The following is a 20,605-nucleotide window of genomic DNA, read 5'->3' as shown; positions in this document are numbered from 1 at the left end:
CCACACGGACACGGAGAGACCACATCAAATTCCTCACAGACAGTCAGCCGGAGTGGGACTCAAACCCACTCTCATCATTCAGGCTCCATGAGTCTCTTCAGCCCACAGTAACAATGTTTTCTTCCTGTTTGCTTTGGGTTTTCTGTCCTGATACTTGAACATCTTCCTTGGTCCACACAAATATTTTTTAACAATCTTTTAAGTTTGTTAATAATTGCACCAGTGACTGGAAAAAAAAACAAGATGCCCTGCCACACTCTGAATGGTCAAAAACCAAAGGGGTGCTTCAGTTCCCATGGTACAAGTGATCTGCACATCCATATACAAAAATAATAATTTAAAAGTTATGCGTACAGTACCCTAAACTCTAGTGCAGCGCAGCCACGTTCATTTCCATTTCATTTCTAGCTACAGCCAGCTGCAAAGGAACCGAACAAGACAGGATGTAAGGAAGGAGTACTGAAGGAGTAAAATATCCATATTAAATTTAATATTCAATATTATTCCACAGTGAACCTTAAAGAAAAAAAACATAGCATGGTAAAGAAAAAGGACAGGGCTTTATTGAACTAGAACATTATTTACAATAGAAGACAGGAGAAAGGAGTAGAGTTCTGATAAGACTCATGTTTTTTGCTGCTGATTTTGCTTCTGAATATGCAACTCTTCCTCCAGACGCTCCTTGGCCCTCACCACCTGCAAAAGACAATGTCACACAACTCAAAACCCTAAAACAAACAAGCATACTGACAGAATTTTAACTTTTAAGTGAAAAAATATCACTCTATGACACGCTTACATCACAAACACATTACAACACACAACAAACTACAAACAATAACAATGGCTTCATGCTCCTTTGTGTTTATTCTTCCACGCTGCGACACAAATAACAGCATTAAGCATTTTATTAAGGATTAGAGAATTACTACTTTCTGAAATTAATGTATAAGAATAATGTTACATTTATATAACAAAGTTCAAACCTGAGGTCCATCACAAAACTAGGAGTTTAATATTTTTAAACAATGCAGGAGAATCATTTCATTTTTGATTTAGGAAATATTCCGCTTCCATACCTTAGACTGCAGGTAGAAGGAGCCTCCAACCGCTTTGTCATTCACTTTAAACAAGTGCTCAAAATTCTGTGGGGCATAAAAAGTCATTTTTGTCTTTATTGTAAAGGACAGTTCTGTTACAATAATGTAAGGAATGTTCTGTTATAGATGGTGTGTGTTTATATGTGGCATGTTTTTTACCGAACCCTTGTCATTTACCATCTTGATTTCTTCTGGGTTCAGAGTGGAGATGTTCAGAATCTGCTGAGCTTCCTGGACTGTCATCCCGGTGAAACTGGATACTGCAGCGGACTCTTTACTTGAGCTCCCTCTCGCCGCCGCCGCAGCCTGGCTGGCTGTGAGAATAAGACTCAAATTTATTTACAACGATTTATTGGGAATAAAACTTGTAAAACATTACGACACCACACTTTGACTAACCTGCAAACTCTTGACGCAAAGCTCGCGCAAAAGCCCGGCCTACCACCTGCACCCCCACCACCACAATCTGAGCAAGATACTTCGCCTGGGACCAAAAAAAATACAAAACAGGAAAACATGCATAAAACTGACCACGATTTCTTAAACCTTAACGTGTTTTACTACAGATCTGGAACAAAAGAAATCATTAATAAGATACTAATGATACTTTTATTATTAATAAAATCACTACTGTAATGAAGTTTCCAGACACTCCACAGAAGGCTGGGTTTCATTTAATTTGAGGGTCTACAGACACTTTACAGCGCCGCACTTTATATATACACAACAAGTTGTATGATAATATACAATTTAACATTACTGATCAGTGCAGCTCTGTTCAGTACAATATTTAGAATTTACAAAATAAAATAAATGCTATAAAATTCAGAATCAGTTGGAGACTTCTTAGATTTGTCAATTTAGTTTTTGCCTGACACAAACATCACACACTGGACAACAAATCATAAACGTTTAGATATTTCCGCTCGAAAAGTAATTAAGACATGTCAGATGTTATAATAAACACTACATTAGAGTAAAATTTAAAAAATGCATTTTACTACAGACACTAAATCTTTATAATGTCACATTACAATGAGAGTAGTCTCCACTCTCCTCCCTAAAGGCAACTCTTTGGTAAATTATTATATGTATCACTTTAACACCATCACCGCGACCCTGAAGTGGAGAAGCGGAAAAGAAAATGTATGTATATATGTACTTTGACACCATTTAATATTTATCTATTGGACACAGAGATCCAAGAACACAGTAATTTTCCCTTACTGCTGAATTCAACCATCTCAGTCTTTCACTGCGACACAGCAAAGGCTGATTATATGATTATTTAGCTTATGTAGTATCAGAACACAGGACAGGACACGGATTGGGCACAGGTCTGAACACAGAACACCTACCATCTCTGATCTCCGGGTTTAAATCAGAATTAAATCAGAAACTGTAACTTTAATCCTCCTCAGTTCCTCCATCAAGGTGAAGCGCCGAGATACCGTCGAGTTCCAGTGTTTGGAGAACACGAGACGGATCGATACTCCGCTACACAGCCGCTCTACCGCCGCCTGCTGTACGGAGGCCTCCGTTTTCACTACAGCGTTATACTTCTCACAGTGGGGGCCACGCCCCCTGGCGGAGCGTCGTGCTATTGCGGGGTGGGCGGGTCAGATGACTGAAACATAACACGTCACCTTTAATAATTTTATTGTAAAGTTGACACTTTTTAAATTAAACTTTGTTCAATAGGAATTTGCAGGAATTTTATGAATTTTAACGTTTAATATACATTCCAATACAGTGTGGGTCTGAGTGGGCTGGGCTTAAAAATGTTCTCACCTACGGAGGGTGAAATACACTACTGACAAAATCATAGACATTTCTTAAAATCCCGTCTTTACTGTCTTTAGGGAGTTTAATATAGTTGTTGTGTATATTATTTTTGTTCATAGAAATATCCAACATTGTCCTGGATAAATCTTTTCATTGTTCAGAAGGAATGTCAATAAATTTGACTCTGACCTTGATGCTAAAGGTGTTGGTCGCTAGAGGTTTTGTCGGTCGCACACAAAGACACTCACACAACCACACAATTTTACTAGTGACAGTGAACACAGAAGTTAGGTGTCTTGCTTAAGGGTCCTTCAGCCATGGATGTTGAGGGAGGAGACAGCACTGTTCCTTCTCTTCCCCACCCCCATTTTCCTGGTAATGAGAATCAAACTAGTGATCTTCAAACCCCATACACACTTGTCTAACCAACAGGTCACTGCCCTCCATAATTAGACTCAATCGAACCAAGTTTCCAGAGTCTCTTAAGTGGGTTTATGGGACAGTAAATGCTGAAAGATCAGGGGGAAGTATGATTCAGTACCCCTACTCCCCCCCTCCCAACATCAGATTTTCATATACATTTTTATATAAGTGTAACAGCAGCAAACATTAATACACACACCATCTCGGCCTTGGGATTATTCAGTGAATATTTCAGAAAAAAAAGAATTCACTTGGCCACACTCGCAAAACTGTTTTATTACAAGGCAACATTCCCACATGACAGATTCAGCTGAAGAGAGAGAATAAAGCAGTGCTATCACCAACAATGTATAAAAGGTACATAAGTATAAATCAAGGTGTGAGACATCCCAAAGAACACTCAATGATGTTAAAATAAACACTGATCTTAAACACATCCAGTAATATTGTCCAAGCACAGGTCACATCAACACAACACACTGAGAAGTGTGAAAACATGCATCGCTTTCCATGACATTCCTTTGCCTCATGTAAACATGTGTAAGTGAGAGATCTGAAAGGGAAGGTGATCTTGGCTGTGGCATTGACAAATAACACTGTTAAAGAGTTTACTGGGTTTATAAAAACACATTTTATTTAACAGGAGTGGAATATTCGTTATTAAACGTGAATGACAACTCATTATTTAAGAGTGGAACATTTCCCACATTTGTTTGAGGTAAGGAGATGGGGGCTGTACAACTTTACTGACATGGAGCGTTGATCTAATTTAATCTGTTTGTGATCTGGTTGGTGGAGTTATGATTGTGGTGCAGAAGTGAATGTTTTGGAGGTTGTCTCTCAAAAATGGCACAAAGTAGAGAAGGACTCTCCTTCACCCTCCACCTGCTGCATCTTGACTTGTCCGTAAGGCAAAGCCTCCTGCTAATCATCCTGAAAGTGCCGAGAATAAACACACACACTAATCATTTATCATCTAATCATTTCATACTTTTCTTATTTTTAAGGATTTTCCTGGATCACTGGGAAACTGCTTTAATCACAGAAAGCTGTAACATACAAGATACTAATTCTGTGGCAGTGGTGGGGTGTTTTTATTTTTATAACTGTTTAAATAATTTGATAGGTTAAAAGCTTATATTTTGCCATTAGTTAATTTGGTGGGTAAAATATGGCATCTGTTGAAAGGTGGGTGTTGTGGCACTAGAATCAGATCTTGATATGAAGATGGACGAAGGCTTATGATATTTATCATATTTAACAAACACCACAACCATGTTGTTTTTGAAACAATTTTGAATTAAAAATGCAATTGTGTTTTGTGAAAATAAATTGTATTTTCTTACTCTTCCAGCAGGTGAATAAGAACCTTTCATGAAAAAATGTATGTAATGTGATTCTGACAGGACATCACACACTAATATAAATTAATTTATTTGTTTTTTAATTGATTATAATGGAATTCTGTAAAATTGCTTTGTGAGAACCCTCATTGTAAAACGATCCCCATTAATTACATTTGATATTAATGGAAATTAAATTATTGCCCATTAACCAAATATTACTATATACACTTAAAATATAAATATTATGAGCCAATATAGAATACAGAGCCAAACACAGAATAAATATCAAGATCTTATTCTAACTGTAAAATTTCCTTAGTTTGCTGAAGGGTTCTCTCACCCATTCATTGTCATCCACGCCCTCAAATAATTCCTGTGGCAGTGGGTCTTCTCTGTTCCCCAGCTTAGCCACCATGGCACTCAAAAGCTATAAAACAATCACACATACAGAAACACATACATAAATGCAGACTATGCAGAGCACAACCCTAAAAGTCCATCACTCAGAGAAAGACACAGACCTCTTCTTTCTTCTGTTCGTCGGTCTTCTCTTCCAGGTAAACTGAGGAGGGCAGATACTTTCTCACCGGAGCTTCCTTCGGAGCCTCACTCACTGAACAAACACACAGAAACGTCTAGAACTGAGAGCACTGAGAGACACAGAACCAAACTTTTGAACTGTACTTCATAGTACCTGGGCTCATGTCTTTGGGCTGAAGGCTGATCTTAGAGTGCTGACCATCAGAACCAGACCACCAGGCCGCGGCAGTCAGAGCTGGCTTCCACCACTCTGCCGTCTTTGGGAACAGGTCGTCTTGAAAAAACTCTTTCTGTAACACCACAGACATATTTCGTTTTCATAATAACTCTTTTTATCATGCACGAGTCAAAGTCAGTGGAATATGAGCATTTCTGTTAGACATCCAGACTCAAAAGAAATGATGGCAAGTCACTCACTCGAACACGAGGAACTTGGAAGGCCACAGGCTCAATGGTGGTCTTCCCAAGCCGAATGGCCCTGGCAATCTCCACGTCTCGCACGTCACATTCTGTCTTCGGTAAAAAACTTAAGCCCTGAACCCACACGGCAGAAATATTTTAGGAAAACTGCCGAACTGCTGAATTTAAGACTATGAGTTGAAGCAATGAAGGGTTTCTTGTACCTTGTGTGGCTCAGAAGATTGGAAGCTGCTGCACTCCATAAAGTAGGGTGCTGCTGAAATGATTTCAAAGATGTAGACACGTGTGTCACCCTAAAAGAAAAACAGGTATGGGTTTGTATATATTCATTCATTAATTACCTGCAACTGTTTCATTCTGTTCAGGGTCTGCAGCCAAACCCGAAATTACTGGTCGCACAAGACAGGAACACAGCCTGCAGAGAGCACCCGTCCATCACAGGGAACACACATTCACTCAGTCACTCACATCCTCACTCACACATTCATACACACTCTTACAGTTGCTCACTCTCTCAGCCACTCACACACTCAAACATTCACTCAGCCACACACAAACTCAACCAGTCATTCACACAGTCACTGAAACATTCACCCAGCAATTCACACAATCACTCACACCCCCCCCATGCACTCAAACATTCACTCAACCACCCTCACACAGTCACTCATACATTCACCCAATCACTCAAACATTCACCCAGCCACTCACACAAACTTCCACTCAGCCACACACACACTCACCCTGTCACTCACTCCTGTCCTGTTTGTAAACAAATTGTGTTTTGCGTTTAAATAAAAACATTTTTATATATTTTGAATGAGCAAAGACGTGTGTGTGGTTTCTCCAACTCCTGTGTTTTGAACTGTACCTTCCCTGTGAGGAAAACCACGCTGGTGTCAGGGTCATAAAATGGAATTAGAGTCGAGGGCGAGACATCAGCAGACGCCATGGCTAAAGCTCCAGAGGCCAAGGACTCGGGGGAGTAGAGATACAGCTGTCTCTCACTACGACTGCAGGGAACCAGAAAGAACAGCACAACATTGATACTCATGGTTTAGGCAAAGGTTGGTACAAAACTGATGTGAAAGCACGATTTCAATCTCCTTTCGCTCCTTTCGCATTTCAATACGCACGCACACGCACGCACGCACAAACCAGATTCCAAAAAAGTTGGGACACTAAACAATTTGAGAATGAAAACTGAATGCAATGATGTGGAGGTGCCAACATCTAATATTATATTCAGAATAGAACACAAATCACAGATCAAAAGTTTAAGCTGAGAGAATGTATCATTTTAAGGGAAAAATATATCCATCCATTATCTGTAACCGCTTATCCAATTTAGGGTCGCGGGGGGTCCAGAGCCTACCTGGAATCATCGGACGCTAGGCGGGAAAACACCCTGGAGGGGACGCCAGTCCTTCACAGGGCAACACAGACATTCACTCACACCTACGGACACTTTCGAGTCACCAATCCACCTGCAACATGTGTTTTTGGACTGTGGGAGGAAACCGGAGCACCCGGAAGAAACCCACGCGGACACGGGGAGAACACACCAACTCCTCACAGACAGTCACCCGGAGCGGGAATCGAACCCACAACCTCCAGGCCCCTGGAGCTGTGTGACTGCAACACTACCTGCTGCGCCACCGTGCCGCCTGGGAAAAAGATATGTTGTTTCAAAATTTCATGGCAACAACAAATCCCCAAAAAGTTGGGACAAGGCCATTTTTTACCACTGTGTGGCATCCCCCCCTTCTTACAACACTCAACATACGTCTGGGGACAGAGGAGACCAGTTTCTCAAGTTTAGAAATAGGAATGCTCTCCCATTCATGTCTAATACAGGCCTCCAACTGTTCAATCGTCTTGGGCCTTCTTTGTTGCACCTTCCTCTTTATGATGCGCCAAATGTTCTCTATAGGTGAAAGATCTGGACTGCAGGCTGGCCATTTCAGTACCCGGATCCTTCTCCTACGTAGCCATGATGTTGTGATTGCTGCAGAATGTGGTTTGGCATTATCTTGTTGAAAAATGCAGGGTCTTCCCTGAAAGAGATGACGTCTAGATGGGAGCATATTTTGTTCTAGAACCTGAACATAGTTCTCTGCATTAATGGTGCCTTTCCAGACATGCAAGCTGCCCATGCCACAAGCACTCATGCAACCCCATACCATCAGTGATGCAGGCTTCTGAACGGAGCGTTGATTACAACTTGGGTTATCCTTGTCCTCTCTGCTCCGAATGACAAGGCATCTCAGTGTTCCATAAAGAAAAACTTCAAACCGTGACTCATCTGACCACAGAACAGTCTTCCATTTTGCCACACTCCATTTTAAAAGACCCCTGGCCCAGTGCAAACATCTGAGCTTGTGGAGCTTGCTTAGAAATGGCTTCCTCTTTGCACTGTAGAGTTTCAGCTGGCAACGGTGGATGGCACAGTGGATTGTGTTCACTGACAATGCTTTCTGGAAGTATTCCTGATCCCATTCTGTTATTTTCTTGACAGTGGCATTCCTGTTTGAGGTGCAGTGACGTTTAAGGGCCCGGAGATCACAAGCATCCAGTAGAGTTTTACAGCCATGTCCCTTATGCAAAGCTATTGTTCCAGATTCTCTGAATCTTTTGATGATGTTACGCACAGTTGATGATGATAACTTAAAAAGCAAACAATGGTGGAATTGGTGATCCTCTCACCATCTTGGCTTCAGAGAGACACTCTGAGAAGCTCTTCATCATGTTGTCAATTGACCTAATTAGTGTTAATTGGTCTTCCAGCTGTTCGTTATATGCTCAATTTCCTTTTTCCAGTCACTTATTGCTACTTGTTCCAACTTTTTTGGGATTTGTTGACACTGTGAAATTTTGAATCAACATATTTTTCCTTTAAAATGTTACATTTACTCAGATTAAACTTTTGATCGGTCATCTATGTTCTATTACGTATAAAATATTGACATTTGCCATCTCCACGTCATTGCATTCAGTTTTTATTCACAATTTGTGTAGTGTCCCAACTTTTTTGGAATCCGGTTTGTATATATATATATGTACTACAATTCAAAATAAACTCTGCACTTAATAGGTTACTCATCCTAATCATGATTCTTGTGGCCTTGTTACAGTTTTTTTATTATGAGGTGGAGGAAAATGTACACTAATCCAGCAAGAACATTTTAGAAATTCGAGTGGAATTTGTAATCAGCTGCATGTGATATCTTCACACTTTTGTGTGTGTGGCCCATGAACTGCTCATTTTCAACTTGTGCACTTGATGGATTCAACACAACTTATTTGATTTACTCCTGAAACTGTAGTTGTAGTGTACACTCGGGACCTTGGCTACTCACCAGTCAAACCCTGACACCAGCAGGAACTGACCATCACACGCCCAGACTATACGGCCCCCCCTTTGGCCTTCTGGCCCTGGACCCTCCTGTGGGCAGAGAGGGAGGAGAAGAGAATGAGAAACATGACTGAAACCTTATGTATGATGCTGGGCCTAAGAGACGGCTGGTTCTGACCTGGATGGGCAGAGAAGACTTCCGCGGGTTGTACACACGGACTTTCCCGTCTTTACACACTGTTGCCAGCAACTTGCCATCGGGACTCCAGGCCATCCCAAAAATCTGTCAGGGAGAATAATGTCACTCTGCTGAACTACTTTCCATCTGAGTCTGGCTCTGTGTTCCATGGCTCTCTTTGTTCCTGGTCACATTAAAGAGCCATGAAAACCCAGGCTTTATATATATGGCAGTATGAGACTGGAGGGTGATATCTGCTGTACATTTAAAGTCAAACTGGTACCAGCAGAAAAAAGGCATATAAAAGACGGGAACACTTGCTTGGTCTTGGTGTCCACTTAATTTCTTGAGCTGGTCTCCAGTGTTTAGATCCCACAGTCTGACGGTCATGTCATAGGAGGAAGACACCAACAGACCCGAGGCATGGGGGTGGAACTTGATGGAATATATTTTCTCAGTGTGTCCTGTGATTGGATAAAACATGATAAATATCTCAGACATTAGATTGTGATCCTACAGCCACTACAGTAAAGAGCACTGTTATTATCTCACCCTGCAGAACACACTCTGGTTCAGTCAGAGTTTCTACAAGTCCGCCTTTAGGAACCTTCCACACTCTGATCTTTGCATCGTCACCAGCTGCAAAGAGTGGAGCAGGTTAACACTTAACAAATGTAATAAATACTGTGTGTCCACAAATATAAAATATTCCTTTAAATGTTTTATTTTAAATATTAGAATGTAATAAAGGATCTAACGTTATTTGAAGTTACATTAGTTAGTTGAACTATTCTTCAAAATAAATAAATAAATAAAACAACCATTTCTAAATTGTACATGTGCAACCCTATACGTTTTTACCAACGACTAGCTTGTGTGGATCACAAGGGTCCCAGCAGAGGTCAGCCACATTGACTGAGTTCTGAATAGTGGGCAGAGCCGTGTCCGGAAGCTTTCCAGGATGAGAAAGCTGTAAGTTACACAAATGTAGCAATGAGTAACTTTTAAACTTGACATAACACTGATTTTGAAATATTTGTTTTGCAATTTCATATTAATATTTCAGTTATATTATTTGCATTATATTAAAAAATTCAGACTCAAAAGCAAAATGTAATTATTGGTGGGTTATTTATTATTTAAAGTACTTTGATAACAAGAAGAAGATATTCACATAAATCATGGTGTAATTATCTATTTATGTCACTTTGTTGCCAACATACCATTACAGCATACAATAAACAATACATTATTGGCATTACATTTACTGTTCTGTTAAACTTTCGTCTTCTCATATATTAGAATAATTTTACACATTTATCTGCACGTTAACTCCTTATGTCAACGTAAAATATTGATTCCAAACTTTAAATGCTAGTGTTTCGATGATGTTTTCCTCCAAACCCCCACATTGTAACTTACTCTTAAACGTGACATCATTGTCAGAGCTTCTTTGTCAGTGACAGAACACACTTCAGATAACATTGGAATATTAGTAAAAAACACAAGCCATGAAGCACCTCTAGAACAGCGATTTGGCCTCCTGCGATGGCCAGGGGCACAGCCACATGCTGCACATTCGCACAGAAGCCGTCACTCTCGCCAGGCGTGGTCAGACTGATCCCACGCAGGTTGGTGATGTGGGTGTCTCGGTGAAGGACAGTCCCCTGTATGTGACGGAACTTGGAGCTCGGGCCTGTAACAGAAGGAGGGGACAGGGGGTCACTCAGCGAAGGGACACGGTCGGCTTTGTAACTGGGCTTAACCTGCTACAGTATGAACGTGGGAATGGGGGGCCATGGGGTTACCTAGCATGCTGTGGATGGAGCGAGAACTCTGGCTGGGGCTGGGCAGGAAGCCGGAGGACAGGCCGCTGGTGGAGGAGGGGGAGCGGGACGGAGCTGCGCTACTGCTGGGGGTGCTTAGGGGGGTGCTAGAAGTGGAGGGCTCCTGAGACTGAGAGCAAGAAAGAGAGAGCGATTCAGAGATGGATGCAAGGATATTACTGCACACTTCTGTCTCTTTTACAACCAACCTCTTTACTCTTCCCTGAAGGAGGGAACACTGCCGACCCAGAACGAATCTTGCCCTTCTGCCTTTTGTCTGGGTGAAGACTGACTCTCTCTACCTGTATAAATGAGAGAGAAAGGTGATGAGTGTCCGAGGTGCAGGCTGTTAATTTCAGTGTGAATTACTCATGTTAAATGTTATCTTTGGTCATGGGATTTATTGATTCCTGGATGCGTTAAGCAGACGATACCTGTTTGTTTTCTCCCTTCCACCACTCACTCACACTCATTGCCGCCGCCAGGCCCCTTGTGTCTGGGTACAGGTCAGAATGGAACTCCAGCCCTGGCTGTCAATGACAGGCACACACACACACACACACACACACACACACACACAAACACACAGTCACCAAAAATAAGTCTACAGTTAGACAAACTTTTTACAAATACATACACTGTATGAAAGATGATGTTTATGAATATACTGTCACTTTCTAAATAGTAACTTTACTGGAGAAGGAAAAAAACTTCTTAACTTTCAGTGGAATTCAATATAAAAAGATTTTATTCAGAGTAATTTTGGAGCATTTCTATTAGTCCATTCATGTTGGTGGTAGTCATTATCAGTTTTGAGGAGATTTTTTACATGCACAACAAGGCAGCTTTATACACCATTCAGCCAAAAATGTTAGACATTAAATAAATAAATAAATAAATAAAAATAAAATAACTAAAATAAACCATTTAAAATACATCTAGGATATTTCAGAGGATTATGAGAAAGGAATATTCAGAAATGTTTCTGCAGCTGTCATATATAATAATGCCTTTACATTCTGTAAATATATTTTTAATACAGTACAGAACTATGCTTTCTGTGTATTAGATTTGAAAGGCCCCCAGTGTCAAAGCCAGGGTGGAAAATAAGGGGTCCATACCTTGCGAGGGACCTGATAGCTGATGGGAATGATGAAGTTGTCTGTCAGCTGCATCACGCGCAGAACCTCACAACAGCTCACATCTAGCGCCAGCTTGGGCACCAGGGCAATGCCTCGAGTGGAAGCTTCGCTCAGACAGTGACTGACTGTAACAAGAGGACACATAGAGCCGTAGAGACCTCAGTTCTGACAGAGAAGTAGTTTATTCTTCCCACAGCTTCTTACCATACAACAAGGAACCTGTCCCTTTAGTCTGAATATAAATCATATCAAATAAACCAACTGGATTATTTAAAAAGGTTTTTGGTCTCACCTTGAGAAAGGAAAGGCTCAGTTGTGGTGACCTCAAAGCAGTCGATCGCACTGTCTCCCTGATTCAGCAAAACAGAAATGAAAGATATACAGTTATATTTAACAGGGAATTAAACGAATACAGTAATATAATCTTAGTTATCAGGTATATTCAGAAATAATATTTGGTTGATTATGAAATAAAACAAAAACTCACCTTTCCAGAGAGCACAAGGAGACCAGTATCAGGATCAAACAATGGCATTAACATCCTAAGATGTTAAAAAAAGAAAGAAAGAGAACAGAATAAATATTAATTATATATATATATATATATAATATATATATATATATATATATATATATATATATATATATAATCAGTTGATACACCAATCAACCATAACATGGACTATAATATATAACATTCGTTTATTCATTCATTATCTGTAACCGCTTATCCAGTTCAGGGTCGCGGTGGGTCCAGAGCCTACCTGGAATCACTGGGCACAAGGTAGGAACACACCCCAGAGTGGGCGCCAGTCCCTCACAGGGCAACACACACACACATTCACACCTACGGACACTTTTGAGTTGCCAATCCACCTACCAACGTGTGTTTTTGGACTGTGGGAGGAAACGGAGCACCCAGAGGAAACCCACGCGGACACAGGGACACCAAACTTCTCACAGACAGTCACCCGGAGCGGGAATTGAACCTACAACCTCCAAGTCCCTGGAGCTGTGTGACTGCGACACTACCTGCTGCGCCACCGTATAATATATAACAGATGGACTATAATATATAAGTGTATAACTACAGAGTGACTGGAGTGGACAGTGGAGCTGAGAGAGAGGAGTAACAAGAAGGTGATTTTAATGTTATGAATAATCCGTGTAAATTACAGTTTCATTCTCCTCTTCCAAACAAATCTCAAGCCTAGTCCTAATCCGGACAAAAATGACAGAGAATTCCAGTCATTTCTGGCTTGTTTTGAGTAAAATACGTGGCAGCGCTTACATTATCCGGCCACTAGACGGCGCAGTCTCCAAGCAAATGACATTTGCTTATAATTCAATTGAAGCGCCCCGGCAAGAACTTCCAGGATATTTTCAACAGAATCGTATGTCTCACATTTAGTAACAAACGTTAAAAAAGAAAAGACAAAGTAAAAAAGTGTCAAAACGTTTAAAGGAAAAGATAACAGGTTTGTGTTATTTGAGGCGATTATAAACTGCACAAATGAACACACTTCAACCACAGCTTCTGGCTCAAGCCCTGACAGGGCTCAGTAAAGAAAATGATGCTCATTCTGTGATCTGCTGCTGGGTGAAGCTCTGAGGTAGAAAAACTCTAACAACAGCCCTCCGCAGTCACCAGAGGGTGCAGAGCATACTCAGTGACAGAAAAGACTGTTCAGAAAACACATGAAAAGTAGAGCATTAAAGGAGCAATCTGTAGGATATTTACTGTCCTTAGCCATAAAATGACCAGGGTGTGTGATCATAGATTCACGATACAGTCAAAGCTAAAACACTGCTGCCTCTCATTGCATTGCTGAAGCAGTATATTCTTTTTGAAAACTGCCCAGTCCGGAGCGGAGCTCCCGTGTTCCCCCTACAAGGTCCTGCCTGTCATCCCACCCACGGTTCAATCACAAATAGTCCAAACCCACCCTGTTGCCAGATCTACAAAGATAGTGTCATTGTTGCCCATGAAATGACCAAGTGAACAGAGTAAATGTTATATTTTACTGGACCCAAAAAGCCACATTGCGTTTCAAAAATCTCCATGACCAGAGACGGAGTAAAATGAGAGGAAATATTGGCCTTGTGTTTGAAAAGTGGCGGCAGTTTAGATGCAGCAACACTACTGAACATACCCAGAGCTGGATAATTTTGTGTATTTCACTAGGTCAATATTACACTCCGCCTGCTGAAGGGCAACAAGAAAATTAAAAAAACTTGTTTGTCAGGGTTCACTTGGAGATTTTTTTTCTATTTCCACAAATGACCAGAAAAATTTTATTTTTGCACTTGTTAACTCAGTCCTGGCTTTCTGGAGAGCAGCTATGCTGAGAATACAGGTTGAGGGGAAGAAGGAAATGATCAGGCTGGAGTGTGATTTTGAGAAGGAGGTGATGTTCTGTTTCCTCCACAGACAGACTCTGCATCTGTCACAACTTTATATTAACATGGCTACAACTTTTAAGAAGAGTGCTTTTACACAGCTGTGTTGTGGGAAGTTGGGGAGGTCTGATCAAAGCCTTATGAAGGTGCGTCAGGACCAATTATAATATCTGCATCATAAAAACTGTACATGACTATTTTAGGTATATTTTGGTAATTAAACATGTTTGTTAATTGCACATTAACAATTCTCATTAAGCTTGGGGCCTTAATGACCACTCTTTAATGAGCCGGTTCTAAGTCAGCTTTACTTCTGTGACCAGACGAGACCTGAATGTCCCCAGACACAGACTCCCTGAGAAACGGCTGAAATCGGCTTTAAAATCTTTCACACTTCTGTATGTTACTAAACAGTTAAAGTGATAACTTTATTTTTTATCTTTACTTCTATGTTCCACAAAACATCTGATAAATGATGAAGTAATATCTGAATAAGGCTCGTCTGTGTGTCTTTCCATCAGCTCATTATGTTCAGGGATGACAGTCGTTCCATCAGATAAAGAACATGAAATGTGGCAAAACTAATTGAACTGAAAAAGTCATGAGAGAAATTTAAGGCAAAAAAAAAATCTTCAAATGTTCACAATAGGGTATTTCAGTGAAATCACCATCGAACAGGACACACACCTTCATCACCACAGGATAAATCCACTTTATTACTGCCATAATCTTTAAGAACTGTATCAGGCATCTAGTGTGCAGGTGTGTGCAGGTGTGTGTGTGTTTTTAACAATGAAGATGGAGGAGATATGGAGCAGAATGAGGAGGAGGTGACAGGTGAGTGGACAGGTAGATGAGAGACGTCACAGCTGAAGGGAGTCAGTTACAGTCGGAAAATGTTCAGCCTGGAGCCTTTCCAACAAAATAAACTTATATATTCTCTCATACAGACAAGTTTATCACAGTTTTAAAATCTCTACTCAGCTCTGTGTGTGTGTGTGTGTGTGTGTGTGTGTGTGTGTGTGTGTGTGTGTATGTGTGTGTGTGTGTGTGTTTGAGTACGCCTGAAGAAGCATCTTATATTTCTGAGACTGAATGTGGTCAGGTCTATTTTACACTGAAAGAGGAGAAAAATTGGACTCTTGAAGACTTATCTGTACATGTTCAAATCCCATTTCCAAAAGTTTGAAGAATCTGTGCACAAAATCTCTTGAATCTTTATTTTAGATCAGAATCACATCAGAAAAGATAACCAGTGTAGAATTTAATTTAGAATTTCACACCTGCAACACATGCCAAAACAGTGGGGACAGAGGCAAATTACCCACTGAGTTTCATCATCTTTCATTTAAATTACACACGTTAACCATTCAGCAACTGAATGTACTAATTGGTATATGTGAGTCGAGTTCTTGCTCGATATGGGACCTGCTCCATACTCCGTGGTTACCGGTGACTGATTCTCCTCTTTATGATAAGCATGAGAGACAGATCTGGATGCAGGCCGGTCACACTCACACACTCTGTGTCTACGAAGACACGCTGTTGGAGCACATGCAGAGAACCCATTAGCGTGTGTAATAGAGTCTCGGTTTGTGTTTTTTGACGCAGTGATGCATTGTGTAATGTTTTCCAAAGAGTCAATGTGGCTGTGTTTATCAGAGAGGTATGACATTTACTCATGCAGTAGTGTCTGAGGACTCAAAGGTCAGAGATTTCTAAAGTGTTCTCTATCTTTGCTGAAGAGAGTGACTCTTTTGTGCAATCTCTGTTTGAACCCAATCCTGATCTCTTCATATTTCACAGCTCACCTGTTGTTTATGGAATATTTTAAGTTTCAAATATACACTGTCATAAAAGCTGTCACTGTGGTGGTAGCCCCAGGAGAACATATTCATTAGCTTTAGTTAGCGAACATAACAGTACCTTATTCTGTTATGAATGTAGATTTTAAAATTATGTTTATTTCACACGCCTTATTTCATCTCCAGAACTTATATAATGTTATTTTATTTTACACAGTTCTATAATGAACAATTACAGATATCCCCCTCTTCTTCTGGAGAATATAATGGACCTTTACGGAACACAACTGGACTTTAATACCACTGCTGTACCTTTAAAGGTGCATTAAACTCTTTGTACCTTTAGTGACAATAATATATCTATACAGTACCCTTTTCTCTGAGTATATATTGAATATTCTATAAATATTAATTTTATTATTACTCTTATTTTGCCTCTGTCCCAAATTTTGGAGTGTGTTATAGTCGTCTAAATTCTGAATGTGCTTATATTTACAATGTAAAATTCTGATGTTCAGTGAAAACAATGAAATCTTCAAGAAAGGCTTCAGGAGAAGTAACATTATCACATCACACATGCTATTCTTTATTTCATTTTAAAAAATGTCCCAAATCTTCTGGAAATGGTGTTTGTAGACTGTGCTTACAACAGAAAGCTAAGTTTACACACTTCTAATTCTCCTTGGCTTTGAGCTGTAAATTATATAAAAAAAAAAAAGGGAGAGGAATGAACTCTGTGCTCCATGTCCCACAATACCAGCGTGCTGTAAATTTCCCAATGTTACCACAGCCCTGCAACACACACATACACACACACACTGTGGGAACTGGACATAAAGGCTCTGAGACTGCAGTTATGTGAGACACTGATATTACTTCCTTTTTTCATAGTTTGATATGTGGTATGTGACGCTGGGTGGGTGTTACACTGGTTGACAGTAGGAGAGAGATGCGTGCACACACACACACACACACACACAGTGTCACAGCGGTGTTTATCAGAGCAGAGGTTCTCTTGATGTATAACTTGTTTACATGTATTCAGTTGATTTTTGGCATATTCTTGTCACTCACCCTGAGTCCTGCAGTGAACTCCATTACAGTTAGGTGCAGTTAGACGTTAGAATATCTCACTGTAATCTGTTTGTAATACATTTAGCGAAGTTACCGGGTCTGTTTACTGCTGGACAGGTTTTTATAAACATTTCCATCTTTTTCTTGTCTTGAACGACAGGTGAACTATTATCTTTTTCTGCAGCAAAACGAAGCAGAAGATGAAATAAAGAAACTGCGGAAAATAAAAATCTTCATGATCATAGTATGGAAGACAAAGCAGAATATTCAGTAAGCACTGTGTGTTAGGGTTGTGGTGTGTGTGTGTGTGTGTCAGGGTCGTGGGGTGTGGGTGTGTGTGTTTGTTTGTGTTTTTGCTAACCACTGCTGTAGCATATGAAGTGACACACATGGTAAGTTCACTGTTAAAATAAATCAGAAAATTCAATCAACACATTTGTGGCTTAAGCCTTGATGACCCCTGACTAATCACACCCCTAAACACTAAACACTAACCCTAAACCTAAACCAAAACATTCTGGTCAGATAGAGCTGTTCTACAGTCAGTGACGAGTATTTTTGTCCAATTCTGGATTACCCCAGTATCACTCTTCACAAATATCCCCTTCTGAAAACCAACAGATAAATGTGTTTAGGGGGTTAGGCTTCTTCAGAAACTTTGGTGATCTACAGAGCCTTGACCTCACCAGTGTCTGCAAGGCATTTAATTTAAAAGGACTTAGCTGGGCAGCGAGGCAGTATGTACTTGGGCAGGAAGGAGAAGAAAGAGCAGGCCTATGAGGGAGAGGCCAGCTGTGGCCTGGGGGTCTCCGTCAGCGTCAGAAGATCTGCCAAGTGTTTCGGCTTCACTCAGTTCACCGTGCCCTGAGACACAGAAGCACCTTGATGTTTAATTAAACTGGACACAGGCTTGTTTTTGAGAAACATTCCCAGCTTCTTCCAACCAGCAGTAACAGTTATTTCAGATTATTTTTATCTAGAAACGTTCTGACAGTGTGGACTCCGCTCAGAAACCATAAGGTGGCATTAGGTGAAAGAATGAAGAAATGGCGTGATGTTTTCTGTATGGTACGTGTCCTCATGTCTTCTGCTAAGTTTTGTATTGCGATGTGGAATGTTTGGTATCTGCCATGTCTCCACGTCATAGCTCATTTGCATAAATCCGAATAAACCTCAACTGGATTTGCCACTCTGTCACTGTATTGCTTTCTGCCTACTGCCATATCACAGCTTCAACCTGCAGGTGTCCTGTCAAGTCAGAAAGTGCTACAGTAGTGTACTACTATAAGTACAGTGGCCTAATTAATACAGTAGGGAGGATATTTAAATAGACTCACAATGATGCCAACTGAAGTATAAGCAGGAGCTGTTCACGGTCTGTGTTTAACTTTTGGTCCTTGTTTTGATGCGTACACGACCGTTCATGACTCATGACGTTTACAAAAAAGAAATCCCACAATCCCCACCCCACTTCTGCTGATCTCATACAGCCCATAATACTCTAAACATCCCTCATGTTTCACAGAGGCCCTGGTCAGTTCCAAACCAAACACAGCTCATCTCAGATTTATCTGAATAATCAAAGTCCTGTCATTGTTTATCAGATTTCTTCTCATCTTCTTTAGCATTTTTCAGTGTTTCATTATAAGCTGTTGTTCTTGTGAAAATAGTTATTGTGATACTATTTTATTGTTATTGAACATGTGTGTACTCATTATTGTATAATGCTTTATATTATATTTAAAACACATGTAAGACCGGTGGGAACTTAAGTCTTGCCTGTGAGAGGAATGAATGTGTGTGTGTGTGTGTGTGTGGTGTTTGGAAGGCTTGACCCCAAATGACCTGGAAGTGAGAGGCTATAAGTTAAACCCCAGCACACGCAGCTTCAAGGGGTTTTTCTTTATAAGCGTTAAAGTATCTGTCAGCAAGACGTGAGAACCACAGGAACAAAGCAGAGCACTGAGGAAGCAAGAGGGATGGAGGGATGAGAGCACAGGCGGTCACCACCAGAACACCCAGTCAGTCTTTGCAAGAGGGACAGAGGGGTCAGAGGGAGAGACCTGTCCATGTATAACAGCCCGGTTTAGTGTGGACACAGACGTGCTGGACTGATTATAGGAGTTAAAGTATTAACACATTTGTTTCATTACGATATGTTTCTCTCACCACTGAGATTCCGAGAGTGATGATGAACACACCGCCACATCTTGAGCCAAGCATCTGCGTTAGTGCTGGATCTCAGGCCTTCTACCACCACATCATAAATATTTCACCCCAAAAACATCCAGCGCTGCAGTTTCCTGAAGACTGAATCATTGCTGAAGGATAACTTTTCCAAAGCGGTTCCAACACAACTACCAAGAAATTCAGCTCTGCCTTTTTCGACGACACTGAAGAATCAGCGATTCAGGATATGGGCGCCAGTCCTTCACAGGCAACACACACACACACACACACACAATCACAGTCACTCACACCTACGGACACTTCTGAGTTGCCAATCCACCTACCAACATGTATTTTTGGACAGTGGGAGGAAACCGGAGCACCCGGAGGAAACCCACACAAACACGGGGAGAACACACCAAACTCCTCACAGACAGTCACCCGGAGTCACCCTGATCCCTGTAGCTGTGTGACTGTGACTATGTAAACTTCACTTCAGGTAAAAAAATACCTCACCTTTTCAGCCCTCTCCTGGATAATAATGTGCAATTATTTGTCATTGTACAATGTACAACTAAACGTGTCTTCCGCATTTAACCCATCTGTGGCAGTAAACACACACACACACACACACACACACACACACACACACTAGTGTACTAGGGGCTATGAACACACACAGATTGGCGGGCAGCCATCCCTGGCACCCAGGGAGACTTGAGCAGAGTGTTTCTTCTGTTCCTCAGAACTGTCAGTTCAGTCTCACTCTGACATTATGGTTTCATTGCTCTGTTGTTCACCTCCACCAGATGATGTGGTGAATATCTCTCCTTCCAGCTCTTTCTCTCTCCCTCTCCCTCTCTCTGTGTCTCTCCACTCTTTTACTCTGACAGGAGCTGGGCACAACCCCCCCAACCCCCCCAGGCCTTCCGGATTCCTGAGCCCCGGAGATGTGTGATGACGGGCGCAGTGAGAAATCCTGTCTCCAGTGTCATATGTGTCTATCTACAGTGAATCTACAGGACTGTGATACACCATGTCT

The 20,605-nt window shown here is 41.0% G+C and overlaps 1 protein-coding gene across 3 annotated transcripts in view; it reads right to left on the bottom strand.

The window, feature by feature from the left end:
• Positions 1-487: 487 nt before the first annotated feature.
• coro7 (coronin 7) overlaps positions 488-20,605 on the bottom strand; it is a 99,687-nt gene continuing 79,569 nt past the window's right edge. The window contains exons 10-31 of one of the 3 annotated variants that reach the window (XM_066641739.1): positions 12,603-12,657; positions 12,408-12,465; positions 12,095-12,240; positions 11,408-11,503; positions 11,183-11,275; positions 10,956-11,103; positions 10,668-10,843; positions 10,009-10,117; positions 9,700-9,786; positions 9,469-9,611; positions 9,148-9,252; positions 8,974-9,059; positions 6,486-6,627; positions 5,818-5,907; positions 5,612-5,728; positions 5,349-5,484; positions 5,176-5,267; positions 4,995-5,081; positions 1,500-1,584; positions 1,278-1,414; positions 1,080-1,145; positions 488-696 (exon numbers count right to left, since the gene is read on the bottom strand). In XM_066641739.1, coding sequence (XP_066497836.1) covers positions 625-696; positions 1,080-1,145; positions 1,278-1,414; positions 1,500-1,584; positions 4,995-5,081; positions 5,176-5,267; positions 5,349-5,484; positions 5,612-5,728; positions 5,818-5,907; positions 6,486-6,627; positions 8,974-9,059; positions 9,148-9,252; positions 9,469-9,611; positions 9,700-9,786; positions 10,009-10,117; positions 10,668-10,843; positions 10,956-11,103; positions 11,183-11,275; positions 11,408-11,503; positions 12,095-12,240; positions 12,408-12,465; positions 12,603-12,657 — 2,326 coding nt within the window. In that variant the 3' untranslated portion in view covers positions 488-624. Of the gene's footprint in view, positions 697-1,079; positions 1,146-1,277; positions 1,415-1,499; positions 1,585-2,458; positions 2,620-3,570; positions 4,242-4,994; positions 5,082-5,175; positions 5,268-5,348; positions 5,485-5,611; positions 5,729-5,817; positions 5,908-6,485; positions 6,628-8,973; positions 9,060-9,147; positions 9,253-9,468; positions 9,612-9,699; positions 9,787-10,008; positions 10,118-10,667; positions 10,844-10,955; positions 11,104-11,182; positions 11,276-11,407; positions 11,504-12,094; positions 12,241-12,407; positions 12,466-12,602; positions 12,658-20,605 lie in introns of those variants that run through there. The other 2 variants (XM_066641737.1, XM_066641738.1) reach the window with 2 other exon arrangements.

This window comes from Hoplias malabaricus, chromosome 13 (assembly GCF_029633855.1).
Source record: "Hoplias malabaricus isolate fHopMal1 chromosome 13, fHopMal1.hap1, whole genome shotgun sequence".
In the NCBI taxonomy this organism is placed as follows: domain Eukaryota; kingdom Metazoa; phylum Chordata; class Actinopteri; order Characiformes; family Erythrinidae; genus Hoplias; species Hoplias malabaricus.
The sequence above is the reverse complement of the archived record's forward strand: the minus strand, read 5'-3'. Positions and strand labels throughout refer to the sequence as shown.